Here is a 26,045-nt window from a genome sequence, read left to right on the forward strand (position 1 = left end):
CTTTCAAAAATATTCTACTAGCTCAAAACACGCTAGATTTTATTTTTATTTTTTTCCTATAATTCTTTTTATTTTGTTTTTTTTGTAACAATAAGCAAACAAACAACACCAGACAATACATACAAACTAAGACAAGAGAGAAAAAAAAGAAGAAAAAGGACAAATGTGTATGTTAAATACTTTTGTAAAATACGCTAGATTTATTTTGGGGGTGTTGCTTTGCAGATGATATAGTTTAGTTTCAAAGGCTCTCTAAGAATTACAGTAGAAAAAGACACTCCAAAAAGCAAACTTACATTGTACATGTTGACTATTTCTGAGCACATATGTATTTTTCCCACTCATGCATCTAGATAAAATGGGCGACGTCGAGATGGAAGTATACGGGGTGGCCGCCCCATACCTCCGCAAGTCAGAGCGGGAGAGAATCGCGGCGCAAAACACCCCATTTGATGCCAAAACAGCCGTCTTTGTGCCTGACCCGAAGCAAGAATATGTGAAGGGGAAGATCAAAAGCCAAGATGGATGCAAGGTCACCGTGGAGACCGAGGATTTAAAGGTAGGTGGGTTTTGTAGTTTAATTTTTGAACTACAAACAAATCTAATCATCGGTAGGTTTACTTTTGAAGGTGCACTATGCAGTTTCAGAGGAGGTGGATTTATTTACATTTGCAGAGCCTGCAGTTAGTTTACAAAACACATTTTCTCTGCATGTAATTCTTAGTATTGCATAATTCTATCATCATAAATAAATAAATGTTGAGGGAACTGGAACCAAACGTAAGACTAGAATATGTTTGTGAACAAACCTGTGGGCCCTGCTGCTGTAAGCAACAAAAGTGAAACAGTAACTTTTCAGGATGCTTTCTTACTTCCATACACCCAATTTCCCTGTGAGGAAATTTTGTTTATTCAGTTATGAGAATATACCTACAAAAATCACTTCTCTGACACACCCAAAGTTACAAAATGCACCTTTAAATAATCAAATCTTCTTGTTTTTGACTATTAAATGGAATTTCTTCCACAGATTGTCACGGTTACTCTGGATGACATCCGCCCAATGAACCCTCCCAAGTTTGATAAGCTTGAGGACATGGCTCTGCTGACACATCTCCACGAACCAGCCGTGCTCTTTAACCTGAAGGAACGCTACGCCGCATGGATGATCTATGTAACTACACACACAAAATACCGTTTCCATACCATTTTAATTTTATATTTAAATCCATAAAAGTATGGAAAGTATTAGGGCCACAGGACGGAAAAACGTTGAGAAAAAAGTCAAAATGTTCAGAATAATCTCGACAGTTCAAGACTGTGGTAAAGTTCGATAGATATTGATCATTTTGAATTTCCGGGATCTCAGAGCAACGTCTGTTTTCAGTAAAAATTAGGTGGTAGCCCATTTTCTGCCTTACGATGATAGCAAAGATGAAAAAAATATATATATATTTCTCGTCGCTTTAATACTCCAATCTGAGGCAAGCTTTAGGAGCATTTTCAACATGCAACAAACCACTACATGGAATAACCTACTCTCCTGTGTTCTTAGACCTACTCCGGTCTCTTCTGTGTGACTCTGAACCCGTATAAAGCCCTCCCCGTCTACAACCCTGAGGTGGTGGCCGGATACCGGGGGAAGAAACGTCAGGAGGCTCCTCCACACATCTTCTCCATCTCTGACAACGCCTATCAGTTCATGCTCACAGGTCTAGTCTCATCATATGCACAATGGTCACAATATTTTAACTGTGTAGAAACACTTTGGTACAAAAGTATAAAAGAATTGGTATGAATTTTTTTTATGCTTTTAATGATAAAAAACTGTAATTTGAGAAAAACTTTTTAAATTAAAGCTAATTTTCTAGTTTACTTCAAGCATGTGACATAAAGTTCACTTTGATAATATAGCATTAAGTTGAACTATGAGATTAATATTTACTTCATTTGTCTTAATAAATGAGCTTTGTTTATCCGTGATAACAAGATGATGGAAAAAAAAATATACAAGTATGGCCGCTCTCAGCTTCCGTACAAATGACTAAAAATGTGACTATAACTAATTCAAAGTTTAAGTTCTTCCTCAAGAACAACTGAAATAAACCAATGTTGATTCCAATCCTTTTTCTCTCCCTTCAACAGATCGCGAGAATCAGTCTATCCTCATCACGTAAGTGTAACTTTATGTCCGTCTTTTATTTCATAGTTACTCTACAAACTTTGATTGTCCCATCACTCATTCTAATGTTGTCTTTCTGGTGTTTCTGTCAGTGGAGAATCCGGTGCGGGGAAGACGGTCAACACAAAGAGAGTCATCCAGTACTTTGCAACAATTGCATCATTTGGAGACTCCAGCAAGAAAGAGCAACCGGGCGGCAAAATAAAGGTTCAGTCAACTTTTAATTTTTTTTAAACAAATAGTACAGATTTACCAATAGTTAAATTTTCAAATGAAAGTGCCAAGTACAGGAAAACTTATAATGTAATAGAATATATAATGCCTTTTCCATTGCCCTTAAAATGATGATACCGAATCCTAGTGGTATCAAGCTACAGTGTATTCCAGGTTGAAGGGGGAGGAACAGAAAATGCCTTTTTGCCAAGCTCTGTACAAGCATAGACTGCAGTGTTTGTGTGACATGTAAATGGATATATATGGATAAATACTTCTCTAGCTTATTGATTAAGACATAAAACCCGGGTGTTAAGTTAATATTGTTGGTGTGATGTCACAGGGGAATCTGGAGGATCAAATCATCCAGGCCAACCCTCTACTGGAAGCATTCGGGAACGCCAAGACCGTGAGGAACGACAACTCATCACGATTTGTGAGTTTAGATGGGATCAGTACGGAAGCTGAGAGGGGACAATATAACACCTCATTGTATTATTAACTTGTCAAATCCAGGGGCGCCCTTAGCTCAGTTGGTAGGGCGTCCCCCGCATGGGCCTCGGCCAGCAGCAGACCCGGGTTCGATTCCAGCCCGCGGTCGTTCTCTGCATGTCACTCCCCTCTCTGCCCCATTTCAACTACACTATCAATAAAGCATAAAAAATGCTAAAAAAAAATTTAAATCCTGTTTTATTATACTGTGTCTATATCAAACTTACGTAAATTACGTAAATAACATAATTGAATATTTCTTCCAGGGTAAATTCATCCGCATCCACTTTGGAACAAAGGGGAAGTTGGCATCAGCTGATATTGAAACATGTAAGTACGCTTATATCGGTGCCACTGATTTTCAACTGCTTGTCTTAGTATTTATATTATACAGTATATTTCTACCATTTATAGGCCTATCTGTTTGTATTTATTCTATTGTTAGACCTTTTGGAAAAATCCAGAGTGACGTTCCAGCTGCCGGCGGAGAGAAGTTATCACATCTTCTATCAGATCATGTCAAACAAGAAGCCAGATCTGCCAGGTGAGTAAAATACCTTTAACTATTCAATTCATGTGTGTTATTCTGCAAAGCAACGCTGCAAACACCACCATTGCTTTAAAATTGATTTTAATGTTTTTTTTTGTTCTCATTTTCCTTTCTTCCTCCTGCCATTATGTAAGATTTTCTGATTTTACTGTGTGTTTGGTTTTATTATGTCCTTGATGTAAGACACTTTTGAGACCTGTTGGTTACTGTTATGGGCTTTATGAAAACATATTGATTGAATGTTGATTGTCACCCCAGATGGATTATTGAAATCAATACTTTTTGTGGTATATTCCAGAGATGATGCTGATAACGACCAACCCGTACGACTATCCCTTCATCAGCCAGGGAGAGATCACAGTTCAAAGCATCGATGACACAGAGGAGCTGATGGCCACTGACGTGAGTGAACAAATGGTCCAATAATCAAGCTCAAAGCTAAATCTGGTACTTAGCCACTGTTCTCATTGTATGAGTTGAATGTACTTTGTATATATGGTACGTGTACCTGATAAAAATTAAGATTGAAAAAAAACATAAACATTACCATCAAACGGCTGGGAATGTGTTGAAATCGCAGAATGAATAAGAACTATTTATGATGTGGATGTTATGAAAATTCCCGTATATCTACTGTTTAAGTGATTAAGCTTTTTATCCTTTTATAAAAAGTCTAAACTAAACTATATGACAATATTGTGTAATCGTGAAACAATACTTATCTTGATACTTTAACATCTGTATTTGTTCCTCAGAGTGCCATTGACATCCTGGGGTTCAACACAGAGGAGAAGATCGGCATCTACAAGCTGACCGGAGCAGTGATGCATTATGGGAACATGAAGTTCAAGCAGAAGCAGCGAGAGGAGCAGGCCGAGCCCGACGGCACTGAGGGTGAGATGTCTTTGTATATGTGTTGTAGATATAAATAGAGAGACAGACAGACAGACAGACAGACAGAATATAGATAGATAGATAGATAGATAGATAGATAGATAGATAGATAGATAGATAGATAGATAGATAGATAGATAGATAGATAGATAGATAGATAGATAGATAGATAGATAGATAGATAGATAGATAGATAGATAGATAGATAGATAGATAGATAGATAGATAGATAGATAGATAGATACTTTATTAATCCCCAAGATTCTGAAATCGCAAATAATGTTATAGTAAAGCCTAGTTTGTGCTTTAAATGCCCTTGTGTGTTTTCCATCCCTTAGTGGCGGACAAAGTTGCCTACCTCATGGGTATGAACTCTGCTGATCTGCTCAAAGCGTTGTGTTATCCCAGAGTGAAGGTCGGGAATGAGTATGTCACTAAAGGACAGACTCCACAGCAGGTACAGCGGATATGTTTAATACACCTGAACATTTGTTTTGCTCCCAATTAAAGTTAAATTAAAAAGACCACTTTTGGTCAGGATCTAATCTATTTACAATAGAAATATGTATTGAAAAATAAAGAAGGAAATAAAGTGTAAGAAGAATATGTGCAGGTCTGGAATAGGTAATGGAAAACAGCTGGGATTTGTGTAGTTTTTAAATGGATTTTATTGAGTCTATGTAAAAAATTATATATTCAGTATTTGTAAAAAATATTTGGATCAACAGGTACTATCTCAATAGTACTGCAACCGCATAGTAATAATAATTCAATATTGTATTATCAATTAAGTGATTTGTGCAGTTAAATTATAGCACAGATACCTATTGCACATGGAAATAGATTATAAATCAATAGTTTAGATTTGTGTGAGTATTTTATGATTGTATTACATGATGATTCTAATCATTGATACTGTTTGCAGGTGAATAACTCGATGGGCGCGCTGTCGAAGGCCGTGTATGAGAAGCTGTTCCTCTGGATGGTAACACGCATCAACCAGCAGCTGGACACCAAACTCCCCCGACAGCATTTTATAGGAGTTCTGGATATCGCAGGGTTTGAGATCTTTGAGGTAAATATGAAATGGGACTAGAAAGAAATCCACATTTAAAGGCTCTGTAAACCTGGTCTCTGTAAAATTCAATATATGAAATCAAAGTTGGTTGTCTGGTGTCAAAAATCTGAAGTTAAAAGATTTGTTAAAAAACTGCTTTTTTACTGTATCAAACGGTCTCCATGGCAACTCTCAGTTTTTGAAGACACGTTCGGGCAGAGCACTGTCGTCATTGGTTTTAAAAATGTATTGTGTCATAAGAACCAGATCATGGCCTGCCTCATCTAAACCGATTTTCCGAAAAGTTTATTCAACTTAAATGACAATATCTTCAATTTGGATTGATAAATATGCCTTACTCTTTTCAGATTCTTTTTTTCATGCAACCAACTCCCTAAATGACATAGTCAGAAGGATTTTGTGGATTTGGGTTTGCAGGGGCTTTAAGAATGATTTAGTTGATATAACTGTTGTTGTTTACTTCAGATGAATAGTCTGGAGCAACTCTGCATCAACTTCACCAACGAGAAGCTGCAACAGTTTTTCAACCACCACATGTTTGTGTTGGAGCAAGAGGAATACAAGAAGGAAGGGATAGACTGGGAGTTCATTGACTTTGGTATGGACTTGGCCGCCTGCATTGAACTCATTGAAAAGGTATGTCAATTTATTTTTCAAATGAATTACCCTTAATTTAAAAAAGCAATGTACAGGTCTTTAAAATGCATTTTTGGCATGTTTTTAACAACAACATGTATCATAAATCAGACAATTAACAACATTTTAACAAATCCTTCTGAAATAATCTGAATTGGTTATAGTAGAGTTTAGATGATGTGTAAGTGCTTTAGAAGTTGATATTTGTGGTTCAGAGTATTGAAAAAAGTATTTATTGGTTCACTTAGGGTAGAAACAACTAAACAATTTTTTTTTTTTTGGATCATAGTATGGTTCTGAACGGGTTAAATCAAGATTAGATCCAACACTAACCTGCTTTCTGTCCTTTAGCCGATGGGTATCTTCTCCATCCTTGAAGAGGAGTGCATGTTTCCAAAGGCGACCGACTGCTCCTTCAAGAGCAAAATGTACGACCAACACCTGGGCAAGAACAGCATCTTCCAGAAGCCCAAACCCAGCAAGGGAAAGGCAGAGGCCCACTTCAGTCTGATGCACTATGCTGGCACCGTGGACTACAACATCTCAGGCTGGCTGGAGAAGAACAAAGATCCTCTCAACGACACGGTGGTGCAACTTTACCAGAAAGCTTCTCTAAAACTGCTCTCTCAGCTGTTTGCTACATACGCTTCTGTTGATGGTTAGTTCACAGACTATAGACATATTAAAGGGGATGTATCATGCAAATTGTTGGGTTCAAATGTGTATTTTGGGTGTCTTCTAGAAGCAATTTTCATGGTTTATTGTAAAAAAAAACTTTATTTATCGCACACTGCCCATTTAGTTTATTCTGATTTCTTGCCTTTTTCAGCCTCTGTCTGAAATGCTCCGTTTTAGCTCCTGTCCCCCTTCCAAAAAGCCCAGTCTGCTCTGATTGGCCAGATCCATGTGGGAATGTTAATATTAATTATATAGTTTACTGCATAGCTCATAATGTTTCTCTTTGTTTCTGTTGCTGCAGACGGAACTAAGAAGAGTTTTAGGATGAAGGGATCTTCCTTCCAAACAGTTTCTGCTCTCTTCAGGGTAAGAATAAGTGATATCACTCAGATACCACCAGCAAACATCCTCAAACGTTCTATTAAATTTTATATTTCTAAATTTAAAATGTTTAAATGAAGATCAACTGATTGCACATTAACGGATCATAATCTGTGTTAATACTTCAGGAAAACCTGAACAAACTGATGTCCAACCTCCGGTCCACACACCCACACTTTGTGAGATGCATTATCCCCAATGAAGCCAAGATACCGGGTAACGAGAAATTAAAGACGACTTGAGTTTTTAAGTTTAAGATAGATGAGAAAAATCTCTCACATCTTGGCGTCTTTTCTTTGGGTTTTTGTATGGGTTAAACTGAAGAGATAAACATGTTAATTTGTGAACGTTAGAGAAGTAGGTTGTTAACCGTTAACTGTTTTTTTAGGCTAATCTAATGAGTTGCTAGCTCCAGCACATATTCAATAGGCAAATGTGGATGTTATAGATCTTTTAATATCAGTGTTTGTTGATCTACTCATCTAACACATAATGTCTTGTCCCGTAGGCTCCATGGACAACCACCTGGTGCTGCACCAGCTGCGTTGTAACGGTGTGTTGGAGGGGATCAGGATCTGTAGGAAGGGATTCCCCAGCAGGATCCTCTACGGAGACTTCAGGCAAAGGTGATGATTCACACCACTTTGTTTCTGATGTGCTAGATTGCTTTCATGGGTGACTAAAGTGACTTTCTGAGTTTCTGACTCAGTTTCTAGAAAAGCGGCATATAAAAATAACATTTAATTTAATTTACCCTTTATTTATACTCAAGAGATCATTGAGAGGGGACCCTCATTTACAATGAAGTTGAGTCATCAACATTATACGTAATAGAATTATTATTGTACCGTTGAGTCCGTTAAAATTAAACCCAGGTGTCCAACAAGAAAACTAACCACATTTCATGTGGTGAATTGCATTATTGTAGACAAACTACAGTTTTGAAACCGCCCATATAAGGGATTTTATAAGAGACAACAAAAAAAAACTCACTCGACTCTGAACCTGAACTCTCTTTGTGTCAGATACCGGATCCTGAACGCCAGTGCGATCCCTGAAGGCCAGTTTATGGACAGCAAGAAGGCTTCAGAGAAACTGCTCTCTTCTATTGAGGTCGACCACGCCCAGTATAGATTTGGATACACAAAGGTATTCACCAGAAATATCAGACAATGGTTGTGTCTATACTGTACGTGAACTTCTTAAGGCTACAGTTTAGTCAATAATTTACTGACAGCTCTGGAAAAAATCCAAAGAACATTACATTGATTACTGGAAATGCTGGAAAGTAGTTCATAGAATTAATAAAGATCTTAATTTCATTCAAACACATACCTATAAATAGTAAAACCAGAAATACAGGTCATTTCAAGTGCAGAGTGGACTTTCAGTTATTGAAATACATTCTGAGGGCAGGATTGCATGCCATTGGTTCTCTCGGCCGCCCAATCAATATTCTAATACGGCTCTTAGAGCACATAACAGTATTTCCATGCAGCATTCATTGGCTGCTCTTAGGGCAACTTGTTGGATGTTGGATGGAAATACTGTAAGGTGCTCTAAAAGCAGCATTAGAATACATGCAGCAAAGGTGCCCTAAGAGCAGCCAATGACTGATAGATTTAGGCTGAATTCCTGCACAGACTACCATTTATAGCAGACATACAGTATACCAATGTAGAATAATTAGGAGATAGTTAGCTCAATATTCCCTAGGCAACCGCAAAATGATATTAAATTAAAATTCCCACTCAAATATCTTTCCAGGTGTTCTTCAAAGCTGGTCTACTGGGTCTGCTGGAGGAGATGAGGGATGAACGTCTGAGCGTTCTGCTGACTCGTATCCAGGCTGTTGCCCGGGGCTACGTCACCAGGCAACGACTCAAGGAGATGACCAAGAAAAGGTACATTCTGCTTACAGCTTTAGTTTGATGAATATATGTGGAGTTTCTAGTGCAGGTACATTCAGGGAATAAAATTAGAAATATTGTACAATCGCTTGAAATTTTATTTCACCTTAGAATGATCCTTTTATAACTACATAGGAGCGGGGATTGTCGCCATGTTGCACCGCCATGTTTCTACGGTAGCACAGAATGGACAAACTTAACAGCCTTACACTTTTTAAATATACTTCATCACTTGATATTGTGGAAAGACATGAGGCAGCATTGACATCTGGAATCTCACCACGGAATGACACTAAATATCACGCACTGTATCTTTAAAAGGGTTGTGGAAAAGTCATTACATTTTTCTTAAGCGTAGCCACCCCAGTTCAATCCTACCAATAGCCTAGATTGTTAAACTACTTGTTTTCCTTTTTTTCACTCCATAGAGAATCCATCTTCGTCATCCAGTACAACATCCGCTCGTTCATGAACGTGAAGAACTGGCCGTGGATGAAGCTCTACTTCAAGATCAAGCCGTTACTACGCAGCGCCGAGGCCGAGAAGGAGATGCAGAATATGAAAGAGGAGTTCACTCGACTCAAACAAGAGTTTGCAAAGTCAGAGACCAGACGCAAAGAGCTGGAGCAGAAAATGGTCATGCTGGTCTCTGAGAAAAATGACCTTTACCTTCAAATACAAGCGGTATGTAATCTGTCTGTCTGTCTGTCTGTCTGTCTGTCTGTCTGTCTGTCTGTCTGTCTGTCTGTCTATCTATCTATCTCTAAACACACACACAATGCACAATATGTGAAATATGTGAATTTTTTTAAGATGTACAGTGGCCCTGAAGGTCAAAAACACTACGACATTTCACAAAACACAATAACATTACAGAAATCTCTTTGCACCTATTTAAAAATGATTCTGTACAATAAAATAACACACACTTTTACTGCACTGCTAATGCTATAAAACCCCACCTGTGCCCCTGCTCTTAGGAGAGGGAGAACCTGTGCGATGCCGAGGAGAGGTGTGAAGGCCTGATCAAGAGCAAGATCCACATGGAGGCTAAAGTGAAAGAATTCTCAGAGCGGATGGAGGAAGAGGAAGAAATCAACGCCGAGATCACGGCCAAGAAACGGAAGCTGGAGGACGAGTGTTCTGAACTGAAGAGAGACATCGACGATCTGGAAATCACCATCGCCAAAGTGGAGAAGGAGAAATACGCCACCGAGAATAAGGTGGTTCCTTTAAAGAGCACCTATTATGCTTTTTTTAAAATATTTTTCTGACCTATAAATGTTGTTATAATGTTATACAGTCATGCTAAATGATACCAAAGTGTCAAATAATGATGTCCATGCATTTTAGAAACCTTTCATTTCATTTGCCACAGAGAATAAGGTTTATTTTTTCTTTTATCATAGGTGGCGTCAGTGATTTTGGAGAATGCCTTTTGTCGAAATCACTTTTTGTCAATATCAGTGAATATCTGCACACGATCCACTACCTGTCCGTACTGTGTGTGCGCACTTTTAATAAAAAGTGATTCTGACAACGAGCTTTCACCAGAATCGCTGACTCCCCCTTCAACTGCTCATATTTTATTGCTTAGAGTACATTGGTCCCTGCATCCATTTTGCTTTCTTCTTATGTTGCAGTCAATGTAAAGCACTTGGCACTTCAAAAACACCTTGATTCGTTTGAAAGGTGCCATAGAAATTTTTGATTATATTGATTGATTATCTTGTTAGGTGAAGAATCTGATCGAGGAGCTCACGTCTCTGGAGGAGAACCTGATGAAGTCTTCTAAGGAGACCAAAGCTCTGCAGGAGGTCCACCAGCAGGCGCTAGACGACCTCCAGGCAGAAGAGGACAAAGTCAACTCACTCACCAAGATCAAGCTCAAGCTGGAGCAACAGGTCGACGATGTAAGTATTTGGGGCGACTGTGTCTTAGGTGGTAGAGCGGGTCGGCCAATGATCGAAGGGTTGCCGGTTCGATCCCCGTCCTGCCACTTGAGTCATGGTTGTTGTGTCTACAACCATGACTCAAGTGCATCCACCTTGCCTCGTGTGAATGTTGATAGTTAGCCTGCTATCAGTGTATGAATGTGTGTGTGAATGGTAATGTGTAAATGGGAACAGGTCTCCCTTAAAAATGTGTTTTTGTGATGCAGTGGCTTGGAGCAAATTTCCCTATACGGGACAATAAATTATATATTATATCTTATAACTGGATTGGTCGAGGTAATAAGCCATATTTCGGTTATGTTTGGTTGATGTGAATAATGTGTCCTGTAGTTGGAAGGGTCCCTGGAGCAGGAGAAGAAGGTCCGAGCAGATCTGGAACGTTCCAGAAGGAAACTGGAAGGAGATCTGAAACTGACCCAGGAATCAATCATGGACCTGGAGAACGAACGACAGCAAACGGAAGAGAGACTGAAAAAGTAACATTTCAATTGATACATTTTCAGTAGCTTAGTAGTAGTAGTTTGAAAAATAAATTCCAAGTGTCTTTAGTTAACCAAACTAGATTTTTCCCTAGGGGTAGCTTTGCTGTAGTTCAACTGTGTCCACTGTGATATGAAGTCAAGTGGTTAAAAAATAGGGTAGATGTTGTCCATAAATGTTTTCTGTGCATAACAAAATATGTATATATTTTCTCTTTTTAGAAAAGACTTTGAAATCAGCTTCCTGCAGAGCAAAATTGAGGACGAGCAAGCCCTCGACATGCAACTCCAAAAGAGGATTAAAGAGCTCCAGGTGTGATCTATCTATCTATCTATCTATCTATCTATCTATCTATCTATCTATCTATCTATCTATCTATCTATCTATCTATCTATCTATCTATTTATCTATCTATCTATCTATCTATCTATCTATCTATCTATCTATCTATCTATCTATCTATCTATCTATCTATCTATCTATCTATCTATCTATCTATCTATCTATCTATCTATCTATCTATCTATCTATCTACTGTACCTATCTAACACATCTTTACACATGTCCTCCTAGGCTCGTATCGAGGAGCTTGAAGAGGAGGTGGAGTCAGAGCGCTCAACCCGGGCTAAAGTAGAGAAGCAGCGATCAGACCTTTCTCGAGAGCTGGATGAGATCAGCGAACGACTGGAGGTTTGCTTTTCAAAGTCGCTTTATAGTTAAAGGTGCACTGTGCAGTTTCAGGGGAGGGTAATTTATTCACATTTGCAGAGCCTGCATTCAGTTCACCAAACATATGTTCTCTACATGTTACTCTTAGTATTGAATAATTGTATAATGATAAATCCAAAAAAAGGTATGTAAGACTATGATATGCAGTGAAACAGTAACTTTCTTACTTCAAACAGTGTTACCGGGGATCCAATATCCCTGTGAATAAAGTTTGTTAGTTCAGTTATGAGAATAGAAAATGTTCTTATCTGACACACCCAAAGCTACATTGTGCACCTTTAACTACTGCATAGTATATACATCACCACTACTTCATGGCATTGCATGGCTTAAAAACATTCAAATACATTCAAACAACCACCCACAGGAGGCCGGAGGCGCCACCGTCGCTCAGCAAGAGTTCAACAAGAAGCGGGAGGCAGAGTTCCAGAGGCTTCGGCGCGATCTGGAAGAATCTACACTGCAGCACGAGTCCATCACGGCTACGCTGCGTAAGAAACAGGCCGACAGTGTGGCAGAGCTGAGCGAGCAGATGGAGAACATCCAGAGAGTCAAACAGAAACTGGAGAAGGAGAAGGGTGAGTTAAAGATGGAGGTCGACGACGTGCTGAGCAACATGGAGAGCGTCCTGAAGAGCAAGGTGAGAGTCTACGGGCCAGATCCACTAACAATGGATTATGTGAATTTATAGCTCCATGATTTTTGCATAGAAATAGCTCCTGCAATCCGCCCTGTTTTAGAACCTTATCCACAAAAGAATTTACACTACTTAGCTACCCATTTTTTCATTTTCTTATTGAATTTTTATTTATTATTATATGATGCAGTGGTAATGCTGTTTTGTTATATTCATGCCAATAAAGCTTCTTACATTGAAATTGAAATGAGAGACTAAACAGGTCTCAACAGTGTTTAATAGCAGCTTTATCACTGCTTTGGCAATTAGCACTGGTCTTTGTGAATTACATGGTATTACTGGAAATGATGCAAATAATTATGAATATATATATCCAAATTTAAATAAATGCAAATGGAAAAGGCGCGACCAGGACAGTTTGCGTACATTTCTCGCGCATACTTTTTGAATTGGACGCTATTTTTCTTAATCTCATTTGCAAAGCTTTAGTGGCTGTAACAGCTGTGCAATCATTTTGTGGATAGGGCCTTATTTTTTCTAACAATGTTTTACTTCGGGTTTGATGGTCTATATTCCAGGCTAACCTGGAGAAAGTGTGCCGGGGCTTTGAAGACCAAATGAACGAATACAAGACAAAAGCAGAGGAATCCCAGAGGTCTCTGAGTGAATATGTTACACACAGCGCTCGTCTACAAACAGAAAACGGTAAGTTTCTAAATGTTGAACATCTTAAAAATGATCCAAAGCATGTGATTTAGATGGATGGATACATTAGTTTGTGTCCTATTTATTGTTAACAGGTGATCTGACGCGTTCGCTGGAAGAGAAAGAGAGCGCTCTGTCTCAGCTGAACAGAGGGAAGTCTTTCGGGAGTCATCAGATCGAGGAGCTGAAGAGACTTTTGGACGAGGAAGTTAAGGTCTGACTCTGACGGACACAATTAGGTCTTATTAATATTCAGTCTGTTACAGTCATAGCAATGAACCTTTCAAACCTTTGCAAATCTTTCCTTGTTCCAGCTTTTCAAAATGTGAGGATATGGAAATGTTCTTTGTATAATGCGATATTCAACTTAAAAACTGCTTAACCTTAAGTCTTTGGGGTTTTTTTTTTCAGACTTTGGGTATTATGAAACTATAACTGTAACCTAACTTAAACCCAACCCTATTTGCAGTATGATTTCTGTTGGCACCATTCTCAAATTCTACAGTAATAAAAATGTAGCCCCACTGAACTACATTTTTCTTATGATAAAAAACAGCAAATAACCACAGTCGTATATGTTTTTCAGGCCAAAAACGCCCTGGCTCACGGTCTGCAGTCGTCCCGTCATGACTGTGATCTCCTCAGGGAGCAGTATGAGGAGGAGCAGGAGGCCAAAGCTGAGCTGCACCGCTGTCTGTCCAAGGCCAACAGCGAGGTCGCTCAGTGGAGAACCAAGTACGAGACCGACGCCATCCAGCGCACGGAGGAGCTCGAGGAGGCTAAGTAAGAAACCCCTACACTACAGAAGAACCATTGTAATGTGAAAAATGTTAGGAAAACTCAAATTATCAAGGCAATTGTCTGCGCTAAATTGTTTTGACTTTAGAGGCCACTAATTATCTTTTGTTGAAATAACTTGTAATTCATGTAACTTCAAGTTCTGAGTTCTGCAGACTTCCAAAAAGTAATAGTTGTTCCAACAAATTATTTTTTTGTTCAGAAAGTTTTTCAGACACCCAAACTGTTAAATGTTTGAATCAACATTTTGGTTTGGTTTGTTACCTGTATGACCAAGAATTACTTGGCTCAACTGTATTGTATAGAATTCAATTGATTTTTTTACATTAGAAATATAATGTACGTTATTACTTTAAGTTTTGAGTTCTACATACTAAGAAAACTGAGTAGCTGCCAGACATATTTTTCAAATCAGTGTTGATGGGTTTATGTCGATTTGACACGAGTTATGTTGTGTTGAAAGGAAGAAGCTGGCCCAGCGGCTCCAGGACTCGGAGGAGATGACAGAAGCAGCAAATGTGAAATGTGCTTCTCTGGAGAAAACCAAGCAGCGACTGCAGGCGGAGGTAGAGGATCTCATGGTGGAGATAGAAAGGTCAAATGCTGCCAATGCCTCTCTGGATAAGAAACAGAGGAACTTTGACAAGGTACGTGGGCAATCTTTAATTTTAGTCATTCAGAAATATGTCCTCATTTATATATCATTAAAGGTGGAGTGAACGATTGTCAAGAATGCTGGTTGTCAAAATCACTTATTGTCAAAATCAGTGAATATCTCCTCTTAATCTTCTAACTGTACTCACTGTGTGTGACAGTACATGGGCATGTTGCTAGCTACAGTTGTGCGCGCTTTCTTTACATAACCTTTGTTTACACCGTATTTTTTTTCGTGCACACTCAGTATGAACAGGAGATATTCATTGATTTTGACAACAAGCATTCTCCAGAATCACTGACTTCTTTAATAACACACACTGTCTCCTCCTCTGTTAGGTGCTGGCTGAATGGAAGCAGAAACATGAGGAGATTCAGTCGGATCTGGAAGTGTCTCAGAGAGAGTCCAGAGGGCTGAGCACGGAACTCTTCAAGCTCAAGAACTCCTACGAAGAAGCTCTGGATCATCTGGAGAACATGAAGAGAGAGAACAAAAATCTACAACGTAAGAATTCTGTTGTTTCTATTCGATGGTGAAAAGTCCTTCTAACACAAACACCCGTCAACGGGTTTGATAAAGAATATTTTGTTTAACCTTTTACAACAACAACAGAAAAATGTGTCTAATACAGCTCCAAAGTTAAAGGTGGATGCTCAGAAATTGGCATTGTGTAAAGATGGTTTTAAACCTATGAATGACTATTTTTTTCTATACCTTTTCAGAGGAGATCACAGATATCACAGATCAAGTTGGACAATCTGCCAAAGTTATCCATGAGCTGGAGAAAGCTGCAAAGCAAGCGGAGCAGGAGAAGAGAGACACGCAGGCAGCACTGGAGGAAGTCGAGGTGTGTGTGATGTATTTGGCAGCAATGGAGGAAGTATACAGATCATTGACTGTAAAAGTACAAATACCAGACTGTTAATATACTCTGGTACAAGTCAAAGTCTTGCATTGGGGTGAGTCGGACCAAAACAGGTGGTCTCGGTCCGGACTAAACCAAACCATGGTTCGGTTCATATCTAGTGAGATAGCATTTTTTGGGATGGTTCAAACCTTCGGACGAATTGAAGGAAATCCTGGCTGCCTATCGCCAGTCACAAAAAGAAAAAATTAGTATGTCATTGAAAGTTATTAAGTGCACTCACAGAATGGCAATGTAAAACCAAACCTCGGCGGATCAAAACTATACAGTGGAACAAAAACAGTCTGAAAATGCCCTTAATGTACCTAGGTACATTCCACCACTGGTCTTTTGTTTACAGTCATACTGCCATTTTCTATAAGGTTTTTTCTATTTCTGTTTCTAGTCTTCCCTGGAACACGAGGAGGCCAAAATCCTGCACCTTCAGCTGGAGCTGAGTCAGATCAAGTCAGATGTGGACCGACGTGTGACGGAGAAGGACGAGGAGATGGACCAGCTGAAGAGGAACCACCAGAGAACCGTGGACCTTCTGCAGAACTCTCTGGACTCCGAGACGCGCAGCAGGAACGACGCGGTTCGGACCAAGAAGAAGATGGAAGGAGATCTGAACGAGATGGAGATACAGCTCAGCCACGCCAACCACCAGGCCGCAGAGGCAACCAAGCAACACAGGAACGTACAGACGCAGCTCAAGGTTTGTCAATGTTAAGGACTTAGAAAGAAGGGATGTTAATGGTTAAATGCGAAGTCAGCAATTCTGGAGAACGTTTCAATGTGAGGGCTGAAAATAAATCCAGTGTTCATAAGCAGCATAGGCTCTGTAAACAGGCGTGTTGCTAGCAAAGGTGGGCCTCCTTTGTTTACATACCCTATGTCTACATACCTGTTTACAGAGCCTGAGCTGTGAATTATAACCAGATTTTTTTTCAATGCACCTGAGTACGGACAGGTAGTGGATCTTGCAGAGATATTGACTGATTTTGACAAAAAGTGATTTCAACGACAAATGTTCTCGACAATTGCTTACTCCACCTTTAAGGAGCGTTGGTTATCAATCAGGAAAAAAATAAAAATTAACATCCCATATAGAAATTTCATACAAGTGTTTTATACCAATACATTGGGTAGATTTAAAGCTCCAAACCTTTTCTCTCTGTCCCAGGACACTCAGGTGCACCTGGATGAGGCTGTCACCACTCAGGAGGATCTAAAGGAACAGCTGGCGATCACTGAGCGCCGTAACGCTCTGATGAACGCAGAGAACGAGGAGATGGTCGCCGCGCTGGAGCAATCTGAGAAGAGCCGCAAGCTGGCAGAGCAGGAGCTGATCGACGTCAGCGAGAGGATCCAGCTGCTGCACTCACAGGTTAATAGATGATAATAATATTGAGGTATTAATAATATGGATAACGGCTTGCAATATTTTTTTACTATATCTCGATACACTATGTATATCTCGATATATTTATAATTTCCTCTAGAGCACATAATAAATGCACAATTTAACATCAACAAGTGCCTTCTATTGGAACAATTCAAACTCGCTTGTATGCCAAATCACTCCGGTGCGATGGATAATGTATCTATATGTTACTTTGTCAGATTAAGAATGGCAATATGACGATGGTAAATCAAAGTAAACTTTGATTTAGTAACGTTCATGAACACAGAAAGGCTTTTCAGGTCTGCTTTTTAGACCAGAGCAAACGCATTATCATCAGAGGAAACATTTTAAGTTCCTTGTAGTCACTTTAAATGTTGATTATTAAAATAAAAAATAGGTGATTACATTCTTTGCTTAAAACACCGTTCTCAACAACAATATCAGCATTTAACTGTGGATCGCAAACCACTCAGGAGTATAAGTAATATATCTAAATGTTATCCAACGACCAGAACACCAGCCTCCTAAACACAAGGAAGAAGATGGAGTCTGATTTAACTCAGCTGCAGTCGGAGATGGAGGACACCGTCCAGGAGGCCAGGAACGCAGATGAAAAGGCCAAGAAAGCCATAATGGACGTAAGTAGAGTGTTGTTCTATAAATAAGAAACTGTTGGTCTTTAAAGAAATAGTTTAAAAATGTTTGTTTTTAGCCTGTTGCCTCACTCTCAGGTTCAAGACAAGGCGACAGAAAACATTCCGTTAACAGTGTGTCCAATCTTTGAAGAAGAAATGGGCAAAGGTCTCTCATCACTAGTTAGCTTAGCTCAAATACTGGCAGTCAATGGAAAGTGTTAGCCTGCCTCCACCAACAGTCAAAAGATAAACTTTCCAACATATCTAAACGGTCCTGTGTGCTTGTGGTGACTTGTTTATTTACCATTTTTATGCCCAAACCACTACGGATGTGTTTGTCAGTAGGTCAACGAAACAAAAAAATATGTGTTTACGAGAAGATGCATGCACTGTTTCCTTGCGGCATGTATTTGATTCTAAAATAGCTAAAAATAAAAATTAATTAAGTATTCCTTTAAGATGATATTTCAACGTGATTTCACATTTTCCTCTAGGCGGCCATGATGGCTGAGGAGCTGAAGAAGGAGCAGGACACCAGCGCTCACCTGGAGAGGATGAAGAAGAACATGGAGGTGACGGTGAAGGACCTTCAGCATCGACTGGACGAGGCCGAACAACTCGCTATGAAGGGCGGCAAGAAAGAGCTGCAGAAACTGGAATCCAGGGTAAGAAAACAAGATGGAGAGATAGACATTCATGTGGAGAAAGATACTGTATAAGGGAGAGTGTATGTGTATGTATGTGTGTGAATATCCAAATATTACTGTGTCCTGAGGTTATGAAATGCTGCCATGAATATAAATTAATCATTGTTATTATTATATTCCCTTTTTTATTGTTGTGAAGCCCTTTGTGAATTTCTTTTGTGAAAGCTGTTATACTGAATAAATGTATTTATTAACACAAACTGAACTTTTTAGGTCCGTGAGCTTGAAAGTGAGCTTGATGCCGAACAGAAACGCAGTGGTGAGGCTATGAAAGGTGTGCGGAAATACGAGAGGAAAATCAAAGAGCTCACTTACCAGGTAAAAGGTTTATCCTGTTTATGTGAATAAATTAATGTATTTATTTCGGTCATACAGGTGCATATCAAAAAATGTGATTACAATGGAAACGTTTATTTTTTTCTTTCATGTATTCTAGATTCAGTCGTTTATTGACCAAATTTGACTTTGAATATGAATATGCAAAAGTGATTTGTGAAAATAAAAACCTCTTCTATTTAAGGGTGAGGAGGAGAAGAAGAATTCAGCGCGGCTCCAGGATTTGGTGAACAAGCTGCAGCTCAAAGTGAAAGCGTATAAGCGCCAGTGTGAGGAGGCGGTGAGTAAAAAATACACAAATGCTGGATGACATAGTAGCTGTATTTGTACATTTAAAGCTATACTGAGTAATACAACAACACTGTCTGAATACTCACATGAGATAAGCCTTCAGTGATCGCGCATGGATTGTATACCTTCTGCTGTACGTCCAGGTTTTTTCTTAGCAGTAGAATCAATAACTGAAACATTTTGTGGGCGCTTCTTAGGATTTGTATGAGCTCCTGTGCCAGTGGCTGGTGTTTTGTGGAGCTGATAGGCTTAACCATCTTTGTATCAACTTGTTTGGCGATGGCTTGAATGTAACTGACATATATTCCTACTAAAAAGTTACGCACTATAGCTCTAATTAACACTTTCCTTTCCTTTTATTGTTTTCTGTGACAGGACGAACAGACCAGCACGCACTTGGCTAAATATCGTAAAGTGCAACATGAACTGGAGGAAGCCGAAGAGCGAGCGGATATCGCAGAATCCCAGTTGAATAAATTACGAGCAAAAAGCCGGGATGTTGTCAGTAAAGCCGAATAGAAGAGTAGAAATCTGCACTAGTTACCAAGCAGAAGAGCATTAACCTCCAATGAAATAGCTTTGCATTCAGTGTTGTGTCCATGCATTTAGCTACTCCAATAGGTTTCAATATGTTTGATTAAGTTTAAGAAGTTTTTTTTTTCTTGAAGGAGCATTTGGTCTGTTTTCTGTTCTATCTAAAACAATGTATATCACCACATTTGGATATGTAAGAGGCATTTGGATCAAATTTCATCATCATATCAAAAATAAAAATCATAGTAAAAGAAATTGGTAAAAAAGTACATGTTTGAAACTGGGTGTCCCAAGTCCCGACAAACATCTGTAAAGCAGTACAAATTTCCCGGTTTTCCCTCCAAATAAAATAATGTTTTTCAGGATTACATGGAGGTTTGACGTTCTGTCCCACTCATTAGTAACACATCGATACGAAAATGAGTTTTTAACTTGTGAGTGTGTTGTTTGTATTTTAAATCAACCTTGCGTCTCTTTGAATAAAACGTAAACATTGCACCATAAATCTGAACTCTTCACTGATTGGTCTCATCAATCAATCAATGTGTCATCATCAAGACTCTTACTAGACATTGCAGCCGGCGCTTTCTTACAGAATTTGTCAGTATGCTAGCGGGTAGTTCTCATGCTAGGATAAAGTCGGCCTTTTCATCTAAGCTCCAGGAGACCTACTTTAGGCCTACTTCTTACTTCTATAAAGTAATGCTGCCTTCATCTCATCCATGGACCATGGTGTTGAAAGATGTGCACATTAGGCGTGCTAAGCCAAGCCATCAAATAATTGCCCCCTGTGGCTACTCTCGTAGTTTACCACCACCGGTATGACTGTGTGCGAACGAATTGAACCAGGAACCCTGTAAAGCGTCTTTGAGTGCCTAAGCAATAAAGCGCTATATAAAACCTATCAATTAATATTATTATTATTATCTTGACCATGGATGCATTAGCGCATAGACGTACATCAAAGGCTTTGAACATATTGTCTACCTGTCTGAGGCTGATGGAAATGAGGTCAATAGATTTGCAGATGTTTGGTCATCAACAACATGTTCAGACAAATTTAAAATGGTGGTAGACTGCTAGATTTTTTTTGTTAAATGAAGGGACAACCAAATAAATTCCGATTCATCCTATGGTGAACATTTATGTCAAGACATTTAGCTCAAATTTGAAATGTGTCACCATCAGTGTGGGTCTAGAAGAAAAGTCATGGGATCACTAAAGGCATTATGATTAATCCTATGGGTAACATGTATGTCTGTAAAAAAAAATCCAAGACAATCCGTTTGATAGTTGTTAAGATATTTCAGCCCTAGACCAAAGCAGTGAATTGACCGTCTGCCTAATAGACAAACAATTATTAAGCTTCCATGTCATGTAAATATCTTTTTAAATACTGTCTATGGTAAAGATAGCAGTCAGAAAATGTTCAAAAGAAAACTAGTGTATAGTATAGACAGCATCTGGTCTGCATTCTGTGTTGGTAATCCCCTAGATCAGTGGAGCCCGGGCAAAGTAAACAGTGATAGCTCAATGTGTTCCAGGAATAGTGTCAACGCTGCAGTTATTTATGCACTGACCCGGACCAAACCGCATTCTGGCCAACACAGAAAAATGCTTTGAGAATGTATTTGGGACTGGAAAGCACCGTGGAATGGATCTGAAAATGTAATAATATTAATACATCTCTTTTAAATCTCTTGAAATATTTAAAAGGATCTCAGATTTAACGTTGTGATGAAATAAAACGTTATTGCGAAAAAACCAACACACAGACAGTACTTTACTTCTTTACAAGCTTTTGTATGTGAAGCGCTCAAGAAAGAGAAATATTTTAAATACAGTATATTTGGACTATTTCTTCAGTTTGCTGAAGTCACCCTTAGTCTATGACTTTGTACCTGCAGTAAAAACCCATCACCAAAAGATGGAGACACTTCATCCAGGTTCAAATGTATTCCTTTTGCAATGTTAAACTCTCAAACCAAAAAAGAGCAACAATTCTGATGTTTTTTCCGACAAGAAGGTGTTTATTTGTTCAATATGTCAAAGTTTTTAACAACAAAAATTAAAATTAGAGATATTTGAGATTGTACTCGTACAAACTGCTACTATTTATGAAAATACAATTTTATAATCTGTTGTGTAAAGCACATTTACTATAATACAATGAACACACTGTTGAGCTACTTTACTTGAGTATTTACATGTTCTGATACTTTATTATTCTACTCCACCAGATATCAAGAAATATTTTATATGTTTTACTCAATCGCATTTATTTACTCTAGTTACCAGTTACTTTGCATGTTCAGACTGATAGTGCAAGAGGTATAATCAACAGATAAATTATGATGTAATAATATAGATTACAGTCAAACTTTCTTGATCCTGGGAGGAAATCTGCAGGATAAGTAGCATATACTGTAAGGTGGACAAGTAGTTAAGATTATCTCAACCTAAACCAGTTGCAACATTAACACAATAATTATGATACAATAATATATGATACATTTTACTGATTCTGCATAATGAGTATTTTTACATTTGGTGCTTTAAGTGTATTTTGATTAGCCTGGCTCCGCCCGCCTACCTACTTCCGGACAAATTTAATTTTCCCAATGAAATTAAGTACGATGGTCTGGTAGAAATGATGTACGATCTTAAATCTTTCTTCTTTGTTTTACATTTCATAACATTAACAGTTTTTTTTTCTATGTGAAACTAATAGAGAGGCTTTTGGAACCCATAGTGTATAACAAGCAGAGGGTGCAAATATTTTGACATGTGCGTTTAGTTAGTGCTAAGAAAACAGACACAACATCATTTGCAGATAAGTCAAACTCAATAAGATGAAAGAACAATGATGCATTAAATGAGCATTAGTTACACTCAGATGCTCTCACACTGTTTTTTTGTTTAGCTCAAAGCTGTGGCCAACACTTTAGCTAATAATAGTGAATAAACATTGCAGTAACACTTCCACTGAACTGTAAGAATCACATTAGCATCGGTTCACAGCCCCAGCTATAAAAAAACAAGGGATTAGATAGAAGAGAGTAGAATAGATTATAATGCCTTTATTGTCATTGTATTGTAAAAAAGTACAACTAAATTCAGTGTGCTACTCGGGTAAGGTTGACTTGGAATTGACTTTTGGCTAATTTTGGCATTTTAAACCCATGTATTATCATGTGTTTTATTATTTTGCACTGTCCCCTTCTTAAATGAACTGAATTGAGTTAAAAACACAAATAAAAAATTCAAACCACACAGACCTGTTGTAGAAAGAGGCCGGTAAGTTCAAAATGACCCACATATAAAAATCCACCATTTTCACTCCTGTCAGTGGCTGGCTAATCAGTAGCAGCTGGTATGTTCATGACATTTGTAGAAATCCGTGTAAAGTCAGGGTTAGAGTTACTGTGTGTGTGTGTGTGTGTGTGTGTGTGTGTGTGTGTGTGTGTGTGTGTGTGTGTGTGTGTGTGTGTGTGTGTGTGTGTGTGTGTGTGTGTGTGTGTGTGTGTGTGTGTGTGTGTGTGTGTGTGACTTTGAGCAGAGGAGGGTTATGTGTAGCTGAAGGTAACCCTCAAGGGGAGAAGACAAAGTGTGAAGGAAGGGGGACGGCTATGGAGGTACTCAAAGGAGCTGACAGGTTGTTGTTGTTGTTTAGAGAAACAGGAAACCAAGACGAGGACAAACACTGTCCAACACCTTGTCAGCATGGTCAGCTTTGGAGACGTGGGCTTGTGTTTAACCTGCAATTTTTATTTTATTTAAATGTTCTATTTCTATTCATTAGCTTTTAAATGTTTTATTTCTATTCATTCGCCTTTCTAATGTGTATTATGTATTTTAATCTTGCCCCTGTAAAGCACTTTGAATGGCCTTGTGTCTGAAGTGTGCTATATAAATAAACTTGCCTTGCCTTGCCTTGCCTAAACTAACAGAATATATAGATTTTACAGAGAGTACATATACAGTATACAAACGATGCACACTCAAAATAAATAAAATAATAATGTACTGCCCTACAAAAGCAAAAACGCAGCATTTGTATTTAGTCGAGATTGTGCTATATTAATTTGCATTTGAAAGGTACTGTGTTGTCACAATGATATATAGTGAATGCCATCATTTTTACGGTAGTCAGGGTCTTTTTCTTTATCTTTCTCGTGCTATGTCACTGTCCAGCTAGAATCATGTATCTTTAAATTTGGTAGTTTTTAATTTTTTCAAATGAAGGACTTGTTGATTGTTCGTGTTGATTTATGATAATAATGATAAAATCCCATTTGACTATCTGAAAAATGAAAAGTCACAAAACCAATAACTGGGTTGTTATGTTTAGTTTTTGCTGTTGGAATTCTGTCATGCCTACTGTTGTACATTTCATTTAATAATAATAATAATAATAATAATAATAATAATAATAATAATAATAATAATAATAATAATAATAATAATAATAATAATAATAATAATAATAATAATAATAATAATATATTTTATTTGTAATGCACTTTATATTACAAGAATCTCAAAGTGCTACAGAGACGTAATATAAATTAAGAAAAACAAATCAATGAGAATAAAAGCATGTAAAACAATTAAAAGGGGAACCTCAAAGACATTTTAGCTAAATGCTCTTTTAAAAAGATGGGTTAAAGGTTTGTATTGCATTTGTATTACTATACACTCGGCATTACTGCCTAATACTCATGATGATGTGATGTATTTTCTGAATGACAAGCCGCCGTTCACACTTGCTCCAGAGCTGCACTCCTCCTAATATGATGAGAGCTCAAGTTACAGAGGCTTCTCCTGGTCTTATTCTAAATCTGGTGGACTACAGAGCTGGCGTCATGTGTTGCTAACCGCCGATGATGTTCACACAGCCTTAAGTATAGCACTCATTGGACACCGCTATGTGTTAACTTGTAAACAAAAAACACACTTTCCATCAAGGTGGCTGGCTATCACTAACCTTGCCGTGGGAAATACACAGGGAAAATAGGCGTGGGATACTTTGCAGATAAGTTAAAAGCAAGAAAACTATTTGATTCCAATCATAACAGAGATGTATTTTAGTGAATTAATGTATAAGCCACCAGGTTTTAGTTTTTGTCCCAAAACATTAAAATAATGTCTTTAAGTTAACCTGCCTCTTTATCGGTGGTTAGCGCCGCCCAAGACTATTGTGATTGGTTTAAAGAAAATATGTAAACAAGCAAGACCATTTTGAGACTACAAATACATTGGTTTGAGATTACAACAATTCCAGATGACAACTAAAGGAGCAGAACAAAAGATAATGAATGATTTTGAAAGCCTTGACTTTACTTATGGCAATATTTAAAACATTTTATACGATCCATTTATACTTACTGATCTGGCAGCCTTAATCCCCAATTACCATTTACAATCTATTTTTACACTGACCATTTGACTGGATGCAGGTTTAGCTGCTGTTTCTAATATGCAGTGTCCCCGCTGCAGTGTCAAGCTTCCCTTTTAGATTAAGAGATAAATATAATGTCAGGGAGACCTCAATTGCAATCATTATACTATTCCTTTTTTTCTCATGACACATTCGGAGAAGATGACATTGTGCTTACGTCTGTCCAGAATTTGATGCCACTGGAAACCTGGTCAAAAATAGTACAAATCTCCATATGATATCAAAGTTGGTTGACTTAATAAGATTTTATCTGATTGAAAATAAACTCATAAATATCTTAAAACTTAGTTAAAGAAAATGCTTTTTTACTGTCTAGATTTTTTTTTTACCGGACTGTGTGGTCGAGACCGTATTAGATGGTTTTCATGGCAACAAGGTCCGGGCGGAGAACTGCGATGATTGGTTCAACATACTTATTGTGTCATACGAACCAGAGCATAGCCCTGCTCATCTAAACTATATTTCTGTAAGGTTTATCAAACTTAAATAATAATATCTTAAATATGGATTTATATATGCCTTACTCTTTTCAGATGCTTTAACTAGCATGCAACTTACTCCCCAAATGACATAGTTAGAAGGATTTTGTGGATTTGGTTTTACAGGGGCTTAAATAAAGTTAATCCATGCAAGGTGTCTTGGAGGTGATTGAGCAGATGGTCCTTTGAGGTATGAACTTGAAGGTCAGGATGCCTCATGGAACCACTTGGTCACATATGGTTTATACCATTTCCACAGTCTCTAAATCAATGTCATAACACTAACTACACCAATTAAGCCATTCATAGTGCAATAAAGA

The 26,045-nt window shown here is 38.2% G+C and overlaps 1 protein-coding gene across 1 annotated transcript; it reads left to right on the plus strand.

The window, feature by feature from the left end:
• Window positions 1–358: 358 nt before the first annotated feature.
• LOC307263562 (myosin heavy chain, skeletal muscle, adult-like) lies at window positions 359–19,770 on the plus strand (the record flags this gene model as incomplete). The annotated part of the gene is made up of 39 exons (XM_080044738.1): window positions 359–559; window positions 1,031–1,174; window positions 1,556–1,712; window positions 2,146–2,173; window positions 2,275–2,389; window positions 2,739–2,831; window positions 3,154–3,217; window positions 3,333–3,431; window positions 3,736–3,839; window positions 4,193–4,331; window positions 4,670–4,788; window positions 5,257–5,406; window positions 5,875–6,045; window positions 6,397–6,703; window positions 7,025–7,089; window positions 7,233–7,320; window positions 7,613–7,730; window positions 8,130–8,253; window positions 8,872–9,008; window positions 9,443–9,698; window positions 9,995–10,237; window positions 10,751–10,927; window positions 11,300–11,445; window positions 11,671–11,761; window positions 12,023–12,139; window positions 12,546–12,818; window positions 13,394–13,520; window positions 13,616–13,734; window positions 14,107–14,303; window positions 14,782–14,965; window positions 15,312–15,477; window positions 15,696–15,820; window positions 16,284–16,592; window positions 17,061–17,264; window positions 17,795–17,920; window positions 18,412–18,582; window positions 18,838–18,942; window positions 19,145–19,240; window positions 19,627–19,770. The coding sequence occupies 39 exons, from the start codon at window positions 359–361 to the stop codon at window positions 19,768–19,770; spliced, it is 5,799 nt and encodes a 1,932-aa protein (XP_079900864.1).
• Window positions 19,771–26,045: the final 6,275 nt, after the last annotated feature.

The sequence above is a fragment of the Ammodytes marinus genome (assembly GCF_949987685.1).
Source record: "Ammodytes marinus genome assembly, chromosome: 16".
In the NCBI taxonomy this organism is placed as follows: domain Eukaryota; kingdom Metazoa; phylum Chordata; class Actinopteri; order Uranoscopiformes; family Ammodytidae; genus Ammodytes; species Ammodytes marinus.